The sequence below is a fragment of the Manis javanica genome, chromosome 11 (genome assembly GCF_040802235.1).
Source record: "Manis javanica isolate MJ-LG chromosome 11, MJ_LKY, whole genome shotgun sequence".
Classification (NCBI taxonomy): domain Eukaryota; kingdom Metazoa; phylum Chordata; class Mammalia; order Pholidota; family Manidae; genus Manis; species Manis javanica.
The window spans coordinates 54909589-54931942 of NC_133166.1; the positions used below are offsets into that span (position 1 = coordinate 54909589).

Genomic DNA, 22354 nt, shown 5'->3' on the forward strand with positions numbered 1-22354 from the left:
TTTCTTTATCAGAACAGATGACAGCTTTCCTGAGAGAGTCTGCATGAGTTGGCAGCAGGTGGTGCCCCGTTTTCTCACTCTTTACTAAGTTGAAGAATCTATGTTCCTTACTATGCCCATGAATAGAGTTACTCAAGTTTGTTTGTTTGTTGACAAGATGTGCTGATCACAGAAATGTAACATTCCAAAAAGAAAGACAAGCCAAATGAGCCAACAGACAGATGTGAATTTTCAGTCATAGCATTGAATGTATTAGTTAGATCTAAATTGCCAAGGGTATGCGCAACACAAAACTCACTGAAATGAGTTCCAAGAGCACAATGACGATGTCTCTTGGTATCAAATTGAACAATGTTATCTCCAAAATGAATTTCATTTCCTTAGAACACCTGAACGATTATCACCCCCAAATGTTAATGATCAGAAATCCCTTAAACTACAATCGTATGAAATACCTGCTAATGTGCAATGCATTATGGAGTCACAATGTACAATTCATGATCTGTGATGTTAAATAACTTAAAAGTTAGCTATGAGAATAAAACATCTGGCGTCAAAATATACCTAACAATACAAAACAGTAAGTAATAGATGCCAAATGAATGCTGCCAATAAGAAACACAGAAGAAATTCACAGGACCTTCCAGAGAGCAGCAGAGAAAGGTGGATTGGATTTAGTTTTTGAAAATTGGGTTAAAAAACCTGGGTAGTCAGAAAAGGGAAGTCAGGGAAAGTTTTTCTTAGGAAGGAGACTCATGTAAGGAGAGGCATAAAGGGAGGAGAGCCAAGGAATGGATTTGCCAGACAGTGTGAATCCATCTGCCACACAGGAAGATGAGTCTGAATGGCTAGGTGGTTGCCATTATGTTGAGTGGCTAATGTGTAGCATGTAGACCCAGCACACATGTTTACAAACATGGCTGCTGGCAGCTCTGATGATATACATGGTGAAAAACCAAGCCAGTAAAAGAACTTCAGAATCAATATTAACTCTTCTTAATAATGAACAGAAAGAGATTCCATTAAATTGATAAACACATCAAAGACAAAACTGTTGGTTTCAAGTGTAGTATGGCATGGTGGCTCTTGAACGATGCTACTTCTAAAATGGAAAATGAGCAAGAATTCCTAGAGACCATAAACAGGACTTTTTCTAGGGGAATACCCAGTTGGGGTTTTGATTTGGGTTAGCCTGCCTTTCCTCTTTTTTGAAACCTGGGACAATAGGGTCGGCCATTTGTTACCTTACAAAGATCTTGATTCTCTTTTCTTTTTGTATGTAAGGTCTGCAGTGTAGCTGTGCCCAGTATTCCAGCGTTTCCTGCTGGAGTTATCTGGAACTGCTTAAATCTCTCCAGAGGCAGCAGTGTGGGTGGACTTTGAATGGGAAAACCAGCAATAGTGATGGTGGTTATAGATTGTTTGACTTTTTTTCACTCAGAACTTATTTCCACAGCATTGATTTGTGGTAATTATTAGAAATTACATTTATGAACATTTCAGTGAAATGTCTGTACCACTCAACACGGTACATGTTAAATCCCAAAGACACCACATACTTAGCTAAGTTTACAGGAATAATGATTCCCTGACACCACTGCTTCTTGTATCTTGCCCCTAAATATTCCCCATACCTTCTGTTTAGGTAGTTTTAAACGATGATTTTATGTTTTATTTGCATGTTGACTTAGTAAAGCCAAAGAGAGCCAAATGAGGGAAGAGATCTATAAAATAAGTTCTTTTGCCAAGTAAGAGGCTGTGGCCAAATGGTGCCCAAACCAGTGCACCTTGTCTATTCTCTATGCACCAGATCTTATGTGTCTGTAAAAAAGGAAATGTGCATGGATGGGACAAGTGACACTTGGATTGTGTTTCTGTCTCTCTGCAATGCTTAGGAGGCCTATCATATATGTGCTCATTTTGAATCCCTCCATTCTAAGCAAAAAAAAAAAAGTGCCTTTCATACAACTGAGCCCTTGAATGAAAGCCAGTTATTTCTCGTGATACTCTTTTGAAGAAACAATAATCTATACCAGTTCTGGAGACATGTATCAATATGTGTTTTCTTTCCTCTTATCCGGGTTTGAATATAAAAAATAGTTTGGGTATAGACCTTAAACCACCCTTGGTCGTGGTTTAAGAAATTGAGCAATAACACTGGTTTAATTTCTTCAGATATAGACCCCAGTCATAGTACAACACCTCAGTCTTCTGCAGATCCAAACACAGATTTGGTAGAAGACTTGGACAGGACAGGACCTCTTTCGATGACAACTCGTAAGGATACGACTCTCGGTCCCTTTGTTGGCCTGTATTCCTGCTTCAGCTCTTGCTCACGCTGGCCCCAAGGCACAGCTTGGTGGTGGAATGGCACAGTCGGTGTGGCTCAGCTCAGCCCAGGGTGCAGGAGCTGTCTTTATTGTCTAATATTTTCTTGGTGGGGCTCTTTACATCTGATTTTGTGTTCATTCTTGGTGTTTTCCAGATTCAATGACTTTATGTTAAGTAAGTAAAAAAAAAGGGATATGGAACTCCACTCAACTTGATTTTCCTTCCCTAAGTGGTCATGTTAGTGAAACCCAAGGCCACACTACAACAGTGGTTTTTCTGTTTTAACTAACTGTCTCCTTTGATTCCCATCTTTCCTCCAGCCAAGATAAAGGAGAGATAGGGCTGCTTTAATGGTTGTGAAAAGATATTTTGGGACAAAAGTATCATAGAGAACACCCCACATCAGCCCACAGAAGAGGGACAAGGCATGTTGCTGACAGCTGACAGAGGTGGAAAGGCCCAGGAACAAAAGAGGAACATTTGCTAATATCTCTTCCTGTCACTGAACATTTGGTAGAAGTAATGCTAACTTTCTAGCAGCCTTGATTTCCACTCTATGTATAGGGCTGTCTTAGAGATCAGCTTAAAGTCATTCATAATTTCTTGACAGAATATGAAAGAAATCCAGAGCTGAGAGGGCCTCATTTCATTGCTCACTACACATAATGGGCAGAGTCCTTTTAGGGTGATCACTTTTAGGCAAAGGAAAGTATCCGCAAACATGGGTTGACCATCAAGAATGTAAATAGCATAGTGTTAAACATCAAAGGAGATGCAGATAAGCCTAAGAATGTGTCTCTGGCAAATGGAGGGTCTTGTATTTCCACTTCATGTCCCTGTTGACTTTTGTTCGATGTTGGGTTGGGATATAGTGCATATCTCTCTCCCGGTTCTAATGTTTACTTGGTGGTGGACATGGCTTATGGATGTGCTTATGAAGTGCTTGCACCTGTAACTCAGAGGTCAGTACCTCTCTTAGAAGAACACCAGAGAAATCAACTCAAAACAGTCAAAGTGATTTCAAATATAGGCAATGGTTCAGCCTCAAATTGATACACGTCAGTGAGGGCCCTGTGTTTGCCCAGGCAAGCATTTCCTGACATTTCAGTGCAGTGATGAGAATCCTCATCCACAGATGGGATCAAAAACCTACTAAAAGATTAAGTCAGTAACTTTAATTGAATATGCTTTAGAAGGGACTTAGTTATCCTTGTATAAATTTGATCTGAGTTACTTGAGCAGCTTATTCTGTATGAGCTTCTCTTTCTTTTATGGTTACAAGTATGCTGCCTGCTATCATGGTATCTACTTCCCTACAGTTATACTTTTTGCCCCACAGCTAAATGTTCTTGATTATTGCTAGGAACACTGGGATTCCTTGTTTGCTGTCTCTATGTTCTCTGGTGTTCCTGAGTGACTGGTAGCACTGTTACAATTGGGGTGTATATAGGGCCAGGGTGCTCCTAGCTGAACAAAGTTTGGCTCAGGCTTCACCTTGGGGCTTTACTTTTGTTAATTGTACTGAAGATGGGTTGTCGTAGAGGCTGATTGGTGATGAAACAGAATTCTGTTGTACATTTCCACCAGAGGAGAATGACATGAATCAACCTCAGTATTCCTCAGTCTACCCATCTGGTGCTGCTATCGCTAGATCTTCCCTATCTGCAGAAAAGAGGATTCTTTCATTTGTTTCAAAGGAAGCTCCAAATTAATGCTGGATTCATCCCTCATTGAAACAGAGCAGAGTGATACTCAGATCTTCTCTACATCACATGGCGGCTTGGCAGAAGATAAAGACTATGCAGTGACTTCCACTTCAGCATCTAGCCGTGAGGATGGTAAAGCCTAGTTGGCTTCAGCTATTGATTAAAAAAATCAATAAATTTTGGGTGTTTTTGAAGTGTCTTTGGTGGAAGTACATCAGTCGGCTGTCATTATCCAATTACTTCTGATCTGAAGGTGCAGTTGGTGATGGTTCTCTGATTTTTCTGCTTTGTAGTCCTCTTAGAAGCTGTTGTACATTAAGTGCAAACTCAATTTCTTAATCTTAAAGGCTGGGTTTCTTAAACTCTAGTGTTAGTGCTTGGTTTAAAGATAACAGATCACTTACACATGACTTATAATTGGCACACAGGTTTAAATTATATCACTCTCTTTTCCTTATATTAATAATATTTTTCCATTGATCCTCTGGACCATAAATCCATGGTGCTATGACTTTCCTTCTGGCAAAGGAAAGAATAATCCAAACCCCAGGTCTCTGAAAACTTGCATTTGCTCTTGCAATTGCAGGCAGCATAATTTTGCCTTTCAATTCAATGCTGTGTTTCCTCCACTTCATTAAAGATGGGTCCAATTGAGTGAAAACTCAAGATTATCTAGTACCTGAGTTCACTTCAAGGTCACAGTTGTCATAGCATACACCTAACTTTAATAGCCCAAATGCGTCTTTTGGGTATTAGTATCACGAAAATCCATTCTGTTGAGTGATGTCCAGGGGTGTCAATTGCAAAATATTGATTCTGTTCAATAGTGTAACTGCATTCTTTTGCTCCATGTTCATGAATAACAAGTGGGAAGCTTTTGCAGCAATTGCATGCTCTGAAGGTAAGCACATGATGGGTAGTGGTCTTATAAATGTGGGTTTACCCTTGATCCCACCTCCACACAGATAGGAATCATGGCAGAGGTGGAAGAAGAGGTGGAAATCTTCCTGAAGATTCAACTGCTTCAGTGGAAGGTTATACTTCTCAATCCCCAGACACAAAGGAGCTCAGCACCCTCATCCTAGTGAACCCATCTTTGACTGGGTCCCCCCGAGTTACTGAAGTTACTGTTGTTGGGGATTCCAATGTTAATCTTGACCGTTCCTTCTCAGGTAACCTAGCCACTTGTTATCTGGTTTGCTTTCTCTGTGGAAACAATACATATTTTCATATTACAGGGAACATTTCCTGTGATTAGACTGACTTGTGATATGGGAATGGCTTTCATCAGAGTCATCATTCTAGTGCAAGTCAACTTAGATTTGGGCTAGACAAATTATGCTTTCATTTGCCAGTGCGGTTACCATTTATTTTTGTGACTTGGTTGTTACGGTAGAATTTCTTTGTCTTCTTCCTGATTTTGTGATATATTCAGTTGAACCATATGAAATTGATATTATTACAGGTCAAATAAATAATAACAATTTCATTTCATTCCACTAATTTATATTATCTGTTTAGTAAGGTTTTCCCTAACATGTGACTAATTTCCATATCTTAATATCTTTGTTCTGATGATCTGAAATCATTATCTTTTATTGGTGGTGGACTGGTGAATTTTACTTCTGGTGAAGGGCTCCTGGATATACCTCTTCTACTTAGGCACACTTAAAACTTTATGATTTAATCTATTGTTAATGAATAATCCACTTGTAATGAATTTCCCTTGTAATGGCAAAGGATGACTGGAGATATTCAGTTACACTGGACATGGACCTCGGATGAGAATGAAACTTATTTTCTCAAACAGTCCTCCCTACTTCTGTTTTTCTTTGCTTCTCAATTTGCATTAAGAAACTAGCATTAAAGAAAAGGGAACTGGTAAATACCCACTCTGGCTAAGAAACTAAATCGAATTCTCTTCTCCTGGTGCCAGTTATTCAAATGCTTTTTACCACTCAGTCACTAAGGCAGATTAAAGATTAGTGATTGTACATATATATAAAACCAATGACAGCTATGATGCTTTGACTGACGGTGGGCTACAGAACACGGAATGCCTCATGCTTGGCCTCTTTCCTCTGGGTTGCCCACCTCATGGCGGAAAACAGTGTTTTCAAGACAAAGCTACTTACACCCTTTGGCTCTTCATTCAGCGTGGTCTGTGCTCTAAGTAGCATTGTCAATGTTCTCCTGGAGAAATTAATCTTGGAGCACTGCCTAGTTTCTCTTGGCAAAATAGGACCTGCGATGCAGTCTAATGAATTTACATTTTAAATGGCAATTTTAAGTTACAATATCTTACTAAAGACCATTCATTAGTAAATAAAATGCCTTCTACAAAACTGATATTCACATATGCTTGCTTTCTTCTACATTCCTCAGTGATAGAGAGATTTTCCATGGTTCTCCGTGGATTAAATGATTTGTTAGTGATCCGACTGTCATCCTTGGTTTTCTTCCAAAACACTGAGATAAGCCTCCCTTCTTCCTTGTATTTTTCTCTGTCTTTATGCTTAATGTTAAGAATTGAAACCTTTGGAATGGTGGTGGTGGTGGTGGTGGTGATGCCAGTGGTGGTGGTGATGGTGGTGGTACTGGGGATATTGGTTCTAGCATTTCAGCAGATGCTGTTTTCAGTTACTCTAACCGTCAGCCAAGGAACAAAGCCGTCTGTCATCTCTGTACAATTACATAAGGGATTACAGGTCACACACCTCCACCTTCTCTAATCAAAGAAATGGCGATGCTCAGACTACTGTATATTCCTTACAGGTACCTGCCTAATGGGTGACTCTAACCATTTTATGAAACTGTTGTCCTGTTTTTTTTGTTGCTGTTGTTTGTCTTTTAAGATTCTAGCATAGTGCTGGAAAATGTGTGGGGAGGAGGGAGAAGAGGAGTTTCTACATTCTAATCCAAGATCTGACTTGTGGATCCAGAATTTAGCAATTCATGAATTTATCTCTATCTAAAGCCTTCTGATGATGGATGTTTGAGAAGATGGGATTGTATTAACTCTTGGTTGAAAATACAGATTTAATGTCTGAAAAATATTTTTTGAAATGTATCCTAATAATCAGAAACACATTATTCATGTTAGTTATCATCTCCCCATTTCTTTTTCACAACTTTACAGACTTTCTAAGTAGGCAGTTGACTTTTCTCTTTGAATATTTATATAATTTAACCCACAAGATCTTTTATTGCACACCAAAACCTTTTCCTATTTCCTGCCTCAGAGGAATCTCTTTAAATGGCCTGCCCTAAGCCACAGAATAGACCCATTCCTAATTTGTCATAATTCCCAATGTGTCAAAATTCCCACATCTGTCATAATCCAAAGTAGACACTTTTTATTCCAAAATACAGTATCAAGTCCCAACCTCAGACCTTCAGGGACCTCACAGTATTTTTGTAGAGTGTTATGGTTATTGGATTTCTACCAAAACCACACTTCACATGGTAATCTTTGAGGGTCTGTACTGTCCCAGTTTCCTTAATTTTGATTAAAGCTCTAGGCCACTTACCCAGTGGATTAGCAATGGACAGTAATTAATACCATGGACCCACTCAAGGTTACCTTTAAAAGACTAAACTTTGTGATAGGTTGAATGAAAGTACAAACATGAGGAAATGCAGATGGCGCTGTAACTGGAACACACAGTACTGAACCTTTCCTGGTTGCTTCTTACAGAAGACCAAGACTCATCCCCAGACCACAGTGGGAGGTCCCACACCACTCATGGATCGGAATCAGCTGGTGAGTTTGAGCTGCTTTGTCATTTACTGTTATCATCGTTGAACCTGCTGTTTATTGATGCAGTATGTGTCAGTGCCTCTAGAAAAGTGGTTCTCAAATGTTATTAGCGTACATCATCATCACAGCGATGGCTTATTAAATCACGTTGCTGGATGCCGTCCTTAGTTTCTGACTTAGTAGGTCTGGGGTGGAGCCCGAGCATGTGTCTCTCTACTCAGTTCCCTGGTGATGCTGATACTGCTCAGGGACAGCTGAACCATCTGAAATCATTGATATTTGACTGTTCAATTTGATGGTTAAGGGACAGAGGCTACCCTTTGGGAACCACTGCTTTGGAGAAATGTCTTCCATCTGAAAGGAGCAGGAAGAACTAAAGCAGGGTTTCCATTTAACATTGCACTACACCTGAGTGCTTAAGAACATGGGTTTTGGAATAAGAATGGCTTGGGTTTGATCTCAGCTCCTCCACATACTAACTGGGGATGTTGCTTAAAGAATCTGAGACTCAGTTTCTTAACCAGTAAAATTAGGATAATAATAATTGTGGCAGGGCATTGTTTTAAAGACTAAATAAGAGAATAAATGAAAAGCATTTAGCATAAACCTCAGTACATGGTTTAACAGCTACTGCTTACCTACTGTGTGCTAGTGGCATTGTTCTAAGCACCTTACATTAGGTTGAACTGTATGAAACTGCCATTTCTGTAGGTCAACAGTCAAATATCAGTGATTTCAGATGGTTCATATAATGTTTACTTAATTGTCTTATAAGCCCAGAGACCTATATAATTACTATTATTGTCCCCATATTGCAGATGAGGAAATGAAGGCTCAGAGAGAGTAAGTCACTTGGCTGAGTTGACATGACTAGTGAGTTGAGTGGTAGAACCAGGTTGCAAGTCCAGGGGCCTCATATTGCCTCTCATAAGCACAGTCTGGAGGAGGCATTCCGTAACGACCACAGTTACTGCCGAGCATGCATTACTAAATGGATTCCTGTTTGTCGTGACTCAGATCACACTCCTGGAAGTATTACTCCAGGCAGCAAAAGTTTGACATGGGTCAGGTTTACCTGTGACCTCTAACACTGGGGCTGCTGAAAGGTTCTGCCAGTGCTGTCTTCCCATGGTCTCCTGAGCATCGTCAGTCCAGGTGACCCCATGCAAACCAGGTAGTCCCTATGAACTGTGGTCCTCCCATCCATGCTGAAGTTGGGGCTAGGCTTAAGCTACAGGCTTAAAGGCTCACACACTTAAAACAAACATGAAAATGGACATTTACATAATGGTTTCAGTGACAGCCTTTTCTATGAGAGTACAGGGATATTGAGGCTCATTAGAAATGCTTCTAAAATAAAGACAGAGATCCCAAGTTCTCCAGGGATCTTGGGTGTGGTATTTAGCCTTTCCCAACCTCAATTATTAGTAGAAAGGTGATTGGAACACCTGCCTTGGTTACTTCCTAGAGTTCTTGTGAAGAAGTATCAGGAACATGAAAGTATTTTGGAAATGAGAGGAACATATTACTAACTCTCTGTCTTATTGTACACACACACACAGAATCTTTCCATGCTCTCTAAAATCAAGAGACCCTCCCTACTCCTTGCACCAGCTGCAGAAATATTACCTAGGAACTGGTCGGAAATGCAGAAATCCAGCCATCCCAGGCCTGCTGAATCAAGATTTGCATTTTAACCACACCAACTTCCCCATGCCACCCCCAACCCCACCATCTTCCCTCATTGGTGGTTTGCTGTGCATTAAAATCTGAAAAGCACTGTCCTAGACTGTTTTTCTCTCAGTTGAAGCCAGTTGAATTACCTCTGAGTACACATCTCAGATTGGATCTGATTTCCCAGGTGCAGCGTCAGGTGTCTCTCTTTGCAGAACTTGCATTCCCCACCAGCTCTGCCCTGGCTGCTTTTGCAGACCTCTAGGGCTCAGGGCGAGGCTTGCTGTGGCTAGTCCATCCTCGGCTTTTGCTTGAAGTGAGAATCAAGTGGGCGGGAGTGGTCTCTTTTGTTTGACACCTGTGCAGGTGTCTATTGTTCAAACAAGAGGTTTCATCTCCTACACACACCCAGATCTTTCCTCACTGGGGCAGCTTTTTTTGAAAATCAAAATAAAGAGATTATGTTCCATTAATGGTCTCCCTTTCAAATATCAAAGGCTACTGTGAGTCAGAGAAAGACCAGCAAGAGTCGCTGTACCGCTAATTAGATGGTTTTCAAGACCAAAGAGCTCCAGTTAGATGGCCAATATCCCATGACTTGTGCCGATGAAAACCTGCCAGTGACCAAGGACTCTTGGGAGGCAGTTAGAAAAAGCACCTTGGACATCTTCTGAAGTTTGTGAAGTAAAAGGCCACTGTCAAAATGGCACAAAGTATCCTGAAATGGCCAGACGTCTGGTTAGAATTTGTTTTGTTCCATTTTGAGTTAAATAAAAACATCAAGGTGCATAAACAGGAGCCATCCTATGCAAAATAAACCACCATGATCAAGATTTCAGTATCCTCTGTGCACAGTCGAAAGTCTTGCATTCTGAGGAAAGCTTTTCATTGGAAGCCCAGGCATCTTCATCCATTGGTGAGCCAAACAGACTGTCCTGAGTTTTGTTTTCTTGTTTTTTCTTTTCTTGGAGGCCTTTAGGATTCGGCAGTGGGTTCCCAGTTGGTAGAGAAAAGAAGCTCATTTTAGGGGGCTGTTTTCAAATTTTGTTTTGAAGCAGTGAAGGAAGAGTAAAAAACAAAAAAAAAGCAAACAAAGCTATCATTTGAATAAGTCTCTTCACAAGACGCGTTAGAAGTCTCTTTTGATACAAGTGCCTCCCTCCTTCTGATGGGCTCCTATTCTGGCTGCGGACCCTTTGTCTTGCATTGCTTCCTTCCTGTTTGAGGTTTTTTGTTTTTTCCCCTGGTTTGTTTTATAGCAGGAGAAAATGTTCATTCTCCTAAAAACATGTTAATTCTTCTAAAGAGGTGTTTCAGGACTATGTTAGCAGGGACTCAAGTATGGTGATTTTTCATAGAAACGTCCATTGCCCCCACCCCCACCAAACCTTTGTTTTTGAATATTTATGTTTGTGTCTATGAAGACCCTGGATATGTTAGATTTGCTTTTTCTGGAGCATATCAGTCACCTAGGGATCTTGTTAGAAATGAAGATTCTGACTCAGTAGGTTTGGGGTGAGGCCTGAGATTCTGTATTCCTAGCAAACTCTCATGATGTGATGCCTGTGCTGCTGGTCCAGGGGCCACACTTGGATTAACAAGGTCCTAAATGAAAAATAAAATACAATGACTACAGTTACCATTCCTGGGTACTTGTTTAGACGTTGGCAAACTTATGATGAAATGGATTTTATTATTATTCCCATTTTACAAATAAGAAAACTGACACTTGGAGAGGGTAACTTGACCCAGCAGATGTTGCTAGCAAGAATACTTGAATCCAGGGGTGTCCTGCCCTAGTGCCCAAGGTCTTAACCACTGCACAGGATTGCTGGAGAGAATTCTCATGTTCTTGATGAAAAATAATACTGCCAAATCTTAGTCTTAATCAAACTGAGCCTTTCTGGGGAGATATCTTTCATGTAATACCTGTGGCTTGAATCTATAAGTGGCTTCACAGTGATGTAGAGCATGGAGGTTGGCCCTGTGTGCTGTTCTGTAAGGCACTTGTGCTTATGTGTTCCGAACTTTGATTAAGAGGTATTGTTTTCTCCTTAGGACACTCAAGTGGAAGTCAAGATGGTGGGGCAAACACAACCTCAGGTCCTATAAGGAAACCTCAAATTCCAGGTAAGTTTGGAGCTGTGGAGCCAAAAACGTTGCTAAAAGCAGGTCTCTCTGAATGTCTCAGAAAGGGAGAGACTGGTTTGAAGCCCATTCTCCTAAATGTCTCATGGTTGAACCTGACGGCTCCTCTTTGCAAGTTAAAAGATGAATGAGAGCACAGCAAACTCTCAGTGGTAGTAGGAAAGGATGCAATATGCTTTGTTTCCTGGGTCCCATACACTGAATGAGCTCATATTCAGACCAACCCTGGCCTGTCCCAGAGAAGTGCCATGATAGTTACTAAAGCTTCCTTCCCAAGGGAATGATCACCAGGGGACTCCACATCATAGCCAGGTCCTTCCTATCCCCGTCTAGTCTTCCCTTTATTACTGGGGTCAGGGTGGAGCATATAACTTGCCTCTCACATTGCGGACAGTGAGCAGATAGAAAGGCCATGTGTGTGTTGGGTACAGTGAAAACATTCTTTTGGTCCCCACACTGTTTTCTTAAGCAATGATCTTCACTGATCCAGACAGAAGAAAGTTTCAGAATGTGTTACAAGTGCAGTGAGAGGGCTGGGCCACTTGGCTCTCCTGAGCATCAAGTTTCAGGCATTTGAGGCCAATTCTTTATTTGACATGGGCTCACAACTGAGCATTTGTACAAGGGGATTACACAAAAGGAAGGCTTTTCCTAGGATTGTAAATTATCCTTTTAAGTCTCCCCTTTTCAGAGGTCTCCAAACTGATCCCCACCTTGGGGAAAGGGAAGAACGGAGGGTGCACCTACCCCCTTGAGAGCACAGCTGAAGGCATAGCATGTGGAGAGAGGGAGTGGGCTACAGGGAGGAGGGCCTGGAAGGGGCCATTTTCTGCAATCAGGCAGCAAGATTCTTCCCAGCTCTTATGAGAGGGAACATGAGGTATCTCAAGGCTAAAGACCAAGGGAAAGAACAGCAATGGCACCTTTCTGTTGGCCTCCTGGCCTTGGAACTCCACCACCCTCTCCAAACTCACCTAACCAGGTGGAGGTCAGGCAAAGGTAATACTGAGCAGGAAATCAGAGGAAAACCAAGACACCCCAAGAGAAATGGACAGTGAATGACTCCCCGTGTTTCTTATTTTTCAAGCTTGAGTTTATTGCACAGATACACAATCCATTTGGGAATAGAATTTATTCAAGTTGTCAAGCCATATTTTTATCCCATTAAATCTTGACTTTAAAACATGTATATAACATTTTAGTACATGACACCACAAGTGATATACAATTATTTAAGACATTTCAGAAAATACAGTTCAATGAAAGGACAAACATGTAAACCAGTTATTATCTCCCTCACCATTTGGAATGCCATGGTTATCATTTTCGTATATGTCCTTCCCATCATTTTTCAATGTAATTTATAGCATACATGCTGTTTACCAAACTACTATGCCCAACTGCTTGGCTACAGCTTTCCAATGTCATTAAACATTCTTCCTCTGTATCATAGTATATAATACAATGGATATACTTTTATTTATTTAACCAATCCCTTACTGTTGAACATTAGGTTGTTTCTAACTTTTACTATTATAAATAGCACAGTAACGAACATCTTCATAGCTAATTCTGAGGTCCTATAAATTCTTATAAGTATAATTGCTGGACCAAAAGCATGAACATTTTGAAGGCTTTTTGACATCTTGTAAGTATAATTGCTGGACTAAAAGCATGAACATTTTGAAGGTTTTGCCAAATGACCCTCCCAGTGAATGTGCTTAAGTATAGCCCTCTACAATAGTGTCCTTTTCCCCACTCACTAGTCTGTGGTCTCCAGTTTTGTTTCTTAACCAAATAGAAGATGCTCTTATTTAGGAAAGGAATGTTTTTTTCAAAAGACATATACATTTCCTTTAGTCTCTTTAATAATATTGTACCAAAGGCACCTACAAGTTTCAACATGTCATTCTATGCTTTTTTAAAAATTTGTTTCTCTTGGAGGGACTTGAAAATCCTGGCTGATGATAAGAGGCCTGTAGGACAAACACCTGGAGCAAAATCATCTTCCAGTCTTACCTGCGTACTGGTGGGGCCATTCTGTCAGACTCACCAGTAGTGCTGACTGTGGTTCTTTCGGCCATGTCAACTTATAAAGTGTGTTTTGTCTTTATAAAGTGCATTTCCCAAGCTCATGGGTGTCTTTTGGTTTACTCACACCAGAATGGCTGATCATCTTGGCCTCCCTCCTGGCTCTGGCTTTGATTCTTGCAGTTTGCATCGCTGTCAATAGTCGAAGAAGGTAAGGAGATGTGCCTTGGGCCTTCAAATTTGAAAGGGCATCATTTAAGCTTGCGCTCCAAGTCCTTACTACTCAGAGGATGGTCCCTGGAACCAGCAGCCTCAGCATCCTGGCAGCTTATTAGAAACACAGAGTCTCAAGCCCTACCCAGACCACCTTATATCAGAGTCTGTGTTTTGACAAGAACAGGGATTCCTGTGCATGGTATAGTTTAAACAGCCCTGTTCAGGCACATTCCTTAGAGAAAGGAACCACTGATTATTTGGACTATCACTTTTAAATAGTGGTTGACTCTATTGTGGTTCTTAATTTTTTTTGGTGTTAAACCCGTGAGGACTCTATCTGGTGAAAGTTATAAATATCTCAACAGGAAAGCATAAAAGTATATACTCATTCATAGATTCATTAAACAAATATTTATTAAATGCATTCACAATGCACATAAACATTATATAAAGACTCAAGAGATTGGTCATCCCATTTAGCCTAGGCCTATGGAATCTTCTAGAACCCTTACCTAAAGTAGGCATTGTGCTTGTGCCTTTGTTTGTTGTTTGTTTCTTATAATGACACTATTTTCTATACTCTGGAAACTGCAGTTTTAAGGATTCAGCTCCCTGACAGTGAGGTCTATGAAATGATGAACAACTTTCCTTAGGAAAGTCTCAATAAAGATAGTTAACTTCCCTAGAACTAGCATGTGGGCTGTTTCCATATCTTCATAGATTTCTCTCTCTCCCTACCACAACCAAAGGCTATCATTTTAGAAGTTATTTAAGAATACATATACCTAATTGATCTGTAATCAGGTAGGCTCTAGAAACAGCTACTAAAGTGAAGTGAAGGAAAATAGTAATTCTTAGCAATGCAGGAAATGAAATTTGATAGGGGTATGCTAGAAGTTTAAGTCTAAATTTCCTGTTCAAGACACTTTAAAGATGCCTTATTTTTCTCTGAGCATATGCAGAGGAACATTAAACCCTTTGTAAATGTCCCTTGAGATCTCTTCTTGCAAAGTAAAAGAATCTTATTTCCGAATAGGACCACTTTTATTGTATCTCTAGATCACCTAACAGGCCAGAAAGTACCCATCCCTTTATGAGAAGACCTGGAGAAACTTCTTATTGGCTTTTGGAAAGCAACAAATAGCTCATTCCATTGCCATGTGCAACCCATGCAGTCTCTCTAATTATCTGAGGGAATCAAATAATGCTGTTTTACACTGGTGCAAGTTAATGAAAGTGTTACATTAAGGTCAAAGAGCCATGTTGCTATCTGTACCTTTGAGGGCATAATTTTTAAAAAAATTACTGATAATTTCATGATAGCTAATTGTATAAGGAAGATAGACTAGGAAAAGAAATCTGAAAGACCTCCCAGAAGGCTCCTATGACCAAATGGAAAGACATTTTGTTTAGTTGAATGTAAATAAAACCATGTCAGGGAGCCCCTACAAAGAGCCTTTATGCTTCCCCTCAGCCTCCTCGTTTTCGCTTAGTTTACTTTTGCTCAATTAAATATGTGTTTCCTATTGGGAAATCAGTCCTTTTGTTCCAAGCCCTAGAATGTACCACTTCTGCTCACATGCACAGTCATAAGCCTTGCATATGTCCCCATGGAAACGTTGGCCCCAGACACTGCCAGCGTCGGGGAGACCTCCGAGAAGCATCTCAGCTGTCCCTGAGAGCAGCTGGAATCTGTACAGTTAACTCGCACGTCACGCCCCATCATGTCAGCAGCAGAGCGGGCCCCTTGCTGCCTTCTCCCTCATCTCAAGACCAGCAGTCACCCTAGCAACAGGCAAACAGGGACACGTGGGATCTGGCACAGTGAGGATCTCACTGAGAAAGTAGCTGTTTGGATGCCGTAAATTACTACCTCCTGATTCAATAATCAAAAACAGATTTGCCACACAGCTAAAGGATGGTTAATGGCTGCACAGGCCCTTTCATGGATGCTGCATTTCTAAAGTTGCCAGCCCATTTCTAATCCTCTCCAGAGGCTGGTGCCTTTCTGCTTTGAGCATTACATTTTGGAAAGATCCAGAATCCTGTTTTCATCAAACAAAGTTTGGTTGAAAACAGGGACCTACAATGGGCATTCCTTTATTCAGCAAAACTCTTTGGAGCAGCTCCCGTGACTGTCAGCAGCGGAGAAAAGGAAGAGAGGATTGGAAATGAAGAGGAGACCATTCCAACCCTAAAAGACCCTTGAGGTTTATTGGCAACATTGGCTCATTGGATTTGAGTCTGCTAATATTTATTGAGAACATTCTCTGTGCCAGGCACTATTATATGAATTACAGTTAAAAGATACAAGTGGAAAAACAGTCACTGAAGTCGATGTTCAAAAGTTGACCACAGGCTTCCATGACAAAGGGATCAATGAGTTGCATCATGTCACAGACCCTGGTGTAGGGGTCCTATTATTACTTTAGCTTTCCCCTCCCTCTTATCAACCCACAACATCTTTCCTTGCTGTTCTTCATCTCAGGCTGAATTGCAGTTTTCTGATGGAAATTGCAGCTTATTCACTATCTTTAAGAGCAAATGATTATTTTAGGAGTCAGTTGAGTTGGTAGATACTGGATGAGGCCCCAGAGAAGTTAGATGCCTTTCCTTTAAATAATTGATCTGATTTGTATGAAAAAGAAAAAAAAATGTGAGGACCTTACCAGAGAAGGTTTCACAAAACAAGAATGATTAAAACATGTTTCTACACCCATCATGTGGAAAAGGCCACCACCAGCTTTTACTCTCTCGGAAATAATCATGTTTCCTGTAAACCCCAGTGGGCAGTAGTCATCCACTCTGCTTGGTAGGCCCACCTCCCCAAAGCTCCATGGCTTAGAAATGTCTTGCTTCCCTTAAGCTGCAGCCTAGCTCACTGTAATCTGTGCTCACGCCACCTTGTTCTGCCCTCTCTCTAGAACAAAGTTGTCCAACCAAACTTTTGGCAATGATGGAAATGTCCACATCTGTACTGGCTACAATACAACCGCTAACCACTTATAGCTACTGAGCACCCGAAACAAGGCTAGTTTGATTTAAGGAGTGAAATTTTAACTTCACTTGATCGGTTTAAATTTAAATAGCCACATGTGCCTACCATATTGAATGGCACAGCTTAACACATTACTGAGTAAATCTGTAAGTATCCATAAAGATCGTCAGGTAGAAAAAATATAAGATCAGCTGTTAAGTTGCCCCTCTAAGTCTTTCAACATAAATTCCTCCACACCTAAATGTTACATTACCTCACTTCTAAACCCTAGCCAGCCTGCTCACCCTCTCCTGGTGAAGCTCCAGTCTAGTTTTTTCCACATTGTTGTCACTGTACACTTAGCTAGTGTTGATATTTAAGGGGGAAAGAGATACAGGCCAGATGCAGTTGGAGACAGATCTCTGACCTTCAGAGCCAGAAATACAAGTTGCAGGTTCTATGTAGTTACTACCATGACTCGTGGTGTAGTTTCAGACAATATCCTTGACTTCTTGGACCCTGTCTCCAGTTTAGAAAAGGAAGAGGTTGGGCTGGATGACCTCTGAAGTCCCTTCAGCTCTAATATTCCTTTTGAAATTCCAATAACTAAGAAGAATGAAAAACTTAGAACGTGTCTTTTAAAAGTGCTTAGAAAATGCCTGAAGCACCAAATATTGGACTGAGTTATTTATGAGAATCATCCTGCCTTCTTGAAAGAACTCAGACAGGTTACAAAGACATATAAAACCCAAAGGGAAATGGGTGCAGGGTAAAACACAAGCGCAATATTCCTAAACCGTACAGGTGGAATGTTACTCACTGGTAAAGCCAGCTTCATTTAGGCTAAAAACATGAGTCCTCTCCTCCCCCAATGCACAAACATTTTTTATGATTATAGATCACATGCACAAACATTTTTTATGACTATAGATCACTTTCCACAATATTTCATTCAGTTCCTCAGTCACTCATTAGGTAGGCCGATGGGAATTACTTAATAAGACACTTTTCCTCCAAAGAATGCCTGAGCCAACAGCTGAGAATTTGAAAGAATATGAGCAGCATTCCATCTTCAGCCTGTTCAGTCATCTTCATAATAAACATAACAAGTAGGTGGAGGCAGCCAGAAGCAGCAAGCAAAACCCATTTCATGTGGCTCTTGTTATATTAGCAATTACAACCAGCACGTTTTGAACATTTGCTGCATTCCAGAATCTATTCTGGGCTTATCCAAAGCCTTGGCTTCCTCACCCTGCATAGGGGGAACGACAGATAATAGCCAAGATAGGGTCATGTATCCAGTGCCAGGCTCTATTTCAAGGCCTTGCCACAATCCTATGAGATTGGTCCTCTTAACAACTTGGTGTTATAGCAAGAAAACTGAGGCTCAGAGAGATTAAGTGAGTTGCCCAGGGTCACACAGCAGTAAGGTCTCAAAACCAGGCCTTCTAAGCCCCTGCTCTTGTCTCTGTGAGCTGCACCCATATTGCTAGCCACTTGGATTGCTAGCCCCTTGGATGGTTCAAGCACCTTTCCCTCCACCCCTCATCAAGCATGCTGCCAGAAGAGACAGGATCTACCTCCTGTTGAGGAGGTATGCTTTCCATTTCACCAAATAAGAGATTAAAGTTTATGGCTTTGGCAGTACTAGAAGGAAGGGCCCAGAATCATGAATAATAGAGGCTTTGTCTCTACCACTCCAAATATCCAGCGGCAAAGTGAACAATTCCGAGTTCATACTGTTTCCAAATCTTCAGATGGTTGGCAGCATGAATAGAGCTGGGCAGAGCCCAGCCTAGATCATAGGGCCTAGATGTGAGCATTGACTCTGTCCATTTTACTAGCTATGTGACCTCAAGCTAGTTATTAAGCCTTCCTCAACCTCAGTTTCCACTGCTAATGGGAATAATAGCTGCTTTGTGGGGTTATTGTGAGGACAACATAAAATCATATGTAAAGTGCCTGGCCTTCAGGAGGTAGCCAGTAAATGGTAGCCCATTTCCCCTCTTTTCACCCCACTTGTAGCTGTAAGGCTCTGAGACTTTGCTCACATCAAGCATAATCTGACTTCCAGTGTGTAGCAGTGGCCATGTTATAGGAAAGAGAGAGCATTACATCAGGCTGGGGGGTGAGGCAGTGCTGTGACCCAGGGACAAGATCAAGGTCACACCCTTCCACAGAAGACCTTCTGCATTGGAATCTTAAATAATTTTCTAAGAAACCTTAGACTAACAGTGAACAATTTGCCTCATATGGTTAAACCTCCTATATCCAGGGTTATATGGAAGTTAGCCCGTGTTAGGGAAAAGTCAATAGGGCCTTATGTTTCTGTAAAAATATTTTATTATTCTCGGTACATGCAGTAAGAACCCTGATGAGGCCAATGGGTGTTGAGTGGAAGAGGAAGTAATGAGTCTATCTTGAATACACAAATCAGAATGGTTTGCGTCACCATGTCTGCAACTCATCTAAGTCTGCAGAAACTGCTGAAGTGCTTAAAAGAGGCAGATACTTCCACTGTGTAGTGCGGTGGGAGGAGAACCAGAACTTGGGAGTCAGACACACCAGGGTTTGAATCCTGACTCTTTTATTACTTGTCAAGTAACGTGGGGCAAGATACTGAATTTTCTGAGTCCCAGGGTTACCTGTAATGGGGGGATGATACAGCGCTGACTTCCCAAAGTTCTGACCATTAATTCTCCACCTCAATCGTGCATCAGAAACCCCTGAGGGCATCTTAAACCACAGATCCTGGCCCGCCTTCTATAGTGTTCTGCCTCAGTATGGCTGGCATGGGGATGAGAATCTACATTTTGCTGACTGAGGCTTTCCCTGCTGGTTCAAGGGGCCTCACTCTGAGACGTGCCAGTTGTTAAGAGTCAGCAAGATGAAACATACTAAGACCATCCAAAAGCGTAGTGGTACTGATGGTGGTGACTACAATAATGAAGTTGGAGTCATTGCACCCCTTTCTCATATGATCTTCTAAATTATTAGGTGTGGGCAGAAGAAAAAGCTGGTGATCAACAATGGCAATGGAGCCGTGGAAGAGAGAAAGCCAAGCGGACTCAATGGAGATGCCAGCAAGTCTCAGGAGATGGTGCATTTGGTGAACAAGGAATCGTCAGAGACCCCAGACCAGTTTATGACAGCTGATGAGACACGGAACCTGCAGAATGTAGACATGAAGATTGGGGTGTAACACCTGCACCACGGCCTTGGAAAGAAACAACAATCGGAGACACAACCTTACAGGGAGCTGGGACACTTCGCAGATGCAATGTGCTACTGATTGTTTCATTGGGGATCTTTTTTAGCATAAAATTTTCTACTCCTTTTTGTTTTTTGTGTTTTGTTTTTTAAAGTCAGTTCCAATTTATAAAAACAGAATTGCTTTCTGAAATGAGGGCCCAATTCATACTTGGCAAGAATTTGGCTGTTCCAGTTCCCACCTAGGAGCCTCTCACCTGCTGAGGTGTGCTATGGATAACTTCTAACAAAAGCCACAAATACATCTTCCTGATCCCCAGCCTTTCCTCCACTCCACCTCCCAGCTAATAGCCATCTGCTGAGGACATCCCCTGGGCTGGGAGGGATTGGTCCCAGCCAAGAAATCTGAATGGGTCCATATTGCCCCTCCTCTTCCAGCCCAGCCTAATCCCTGGGCATTTCTTTCCAGTGGGTTAGGGAATCAGGGCATACTGGTTACACATCGCCTTCTACAGACCCCATGGAAATTTTTCACATGCTTCTGGGAAATACCCAAAGGGTGAAGCTATTTATCTGTAGTAAGCTATTTATCTGTGTTTTTTTTTGAAATATTAAACCCTGGAGGTCCTTTGATCAGTATGATTTTTTTTTTTTTGGTTACTTTGTCAGAGGCATAAGAGGGTTTAAGCTGGTTCATAATAAATACCTGTACTTCTTCCACCTTAACTCTTGGTGCTGTGTTCCTTCAGTTTCTGAGTCCCAACAGCTCATCAGGAAGATGTGAGAAGGTCCTCCTTGAAAGTCTTCATCTCAGAGCCACTAAACCCCCAATCAGGGCATTCAACTCTCAGAGATCAAGGGAAGATAATGTATTTTATTTCCAAGTCTCCAAAGGCTTTCTGTCCTGTCCTAGAACCAGAGTTGGGGAGGAGAGGAGGAGGAGCCTCAGCTGCCTTTAGTTCTTACAGTCACCTGTTCTCATCTCTGAGAGGCTATGAAAAGTCACATAGTATTTGCATGACCTACTATTTGTGGCCTCCCCTTTCATAGATGCTGACTCTATTAGTGATGCCCCAAAACAGTACAGAAGTGCCTTTTGACTTCTTGTAATAAAGGGAGAAGCCAGTGGAAATGAAAGAAAGCTTAGGCAGTAGCCAAATGATTGCCACAGGTTGGGGAAATGGTGGGGAGGGAGCAATGGAGATCTTGCTTGAATATTTTTATGGCTGTATTTGTTGATACTTTAACAAGCTGGTTGTCTGTCTCTAGTGCAGCTGCTACACAGGTAAGTTAAGTACCTGGGAAAGCCCCTAGAAGGCTACAGGACTTCCCACCATTGGAATCTTATCATTAGATAAGCAGGTTTATGGTCAGACAAGAGAATTAGTGGCTTTATCTCTGCCCTGGCAAGTCCTTTGTAGTTCTTATTGGTCCCTTTGGTCCTGGAACTTCCAAAGGCCACTTGTAATGAAGAAATTGAATCTATAAAATAATGGCTCCTATAAAATGGGACTTCCTTCCTTAGACACCTATAAAAAGTCATCGGTTGCCTAAGCTAATATGCTTAACTGGCAGTGTTTCTCAGATCCCCCGTCCCCATCAAGAAAAAAGAAGGAAAAAAAATCTCCCATGTTGTAAAGCAGGGTTGGGCTTATACAACGAGGTGGTTTGCAAGGATATATTTGAAGGAGAGATGCCTGCTTTCTGTATGCATTCCCTACCTCTGCTCTCCCCTATCCACCTTTAAAACCCCCTCTCCATCATAGCTTTTGAAAGCTTCCTTTCTCTTCTGTGAACATCATTGGCTAGTTCCATATTCAGGCATCTGGCTTTCTTTTTACTGAAAGGAAATGGACATCTGGCCACTCTGTGGTTACTGCCACTAGTGTCCAAATGCTCCCTGTGTTCCAAGAGCTTTCCGGGGTCTGCTGCAGACTCACACAGGCTCGCTCAGTCTCTTTCTGAATGCGACAAGCCATGCTGGGGTCAGGTTCAGGAGAGCTACACCAGGCTCTACCTGTCCTTCAGATTCTCTTTGGGGCCAAGGATAGAAATACAAGTCTCAAAGCACCGGGTGGTTTTCTACTCCTTTTAGAAATTCCCAACAGATAGACTGAGATAGGGGAGTAGGAGGAAGGAAACCTTTCACTTCTTTAGAAAAGTAAAATATACTTAAGATACTTAAGAATAAGCTTAATGTGGCCCATTCATCTTTATGTCATAGGAATGACTGTCAATCAGCTGCCTTGAGTTTTCAAAGAATAGCTCCTTGTTCATGCATGTACTATGAGCATTGATAGT

General features: G+C 41.4%; 1 protein-coding gene across 14 annotated transcripts in view; it reads left to right on the forward strand.

Annotated features, from left to right (window-relative positions):
- The window catches only part of CD44 (CD44 molecule (IN blood group)), an 81598-nt gene extending 60819 nt beyond the window's left edge, over positions 1-20779 (forward strand). For 6 of the 14 annotated variants that reach the window (XM_037019907.2, XM_017678454.3, XM_017678459.3 and 3 more), the window contains 7 exons: positions 2176-2277; positions 4071-4169; positions 5003-5209; positions 7735-7800; positions 11530-11601; positions 13783-13861; positions 19841-20779. In XM_037019907.2, coding sequence (XP_036875802.2) covers positions 2176-2277; positions 4071-4169; positions 5003-5209; positions 7735-7800; positions 11530-11601; positions 13783-13861; positions 19841-20045 — 830 coding nt within the window. In that variant the 3' untranslated portion in view covers positions 20046-20779. The remainder of the gene's footprint in view (positions 1-2175; positions 2278-4070; positions 4170-5002; positions 5210-7734; positions 7801-11529; positions 11602-13782; positions 13862-19840) is intronic. The other 8 variants (XM_073216394.1, XM_073216396.1, XM_073216397.1 and 5 more) reach the window with 3 other exon arrangements.
- The last annotated feature ends 1575 nt before the right edge of the window (positions 20780-22354 follow it).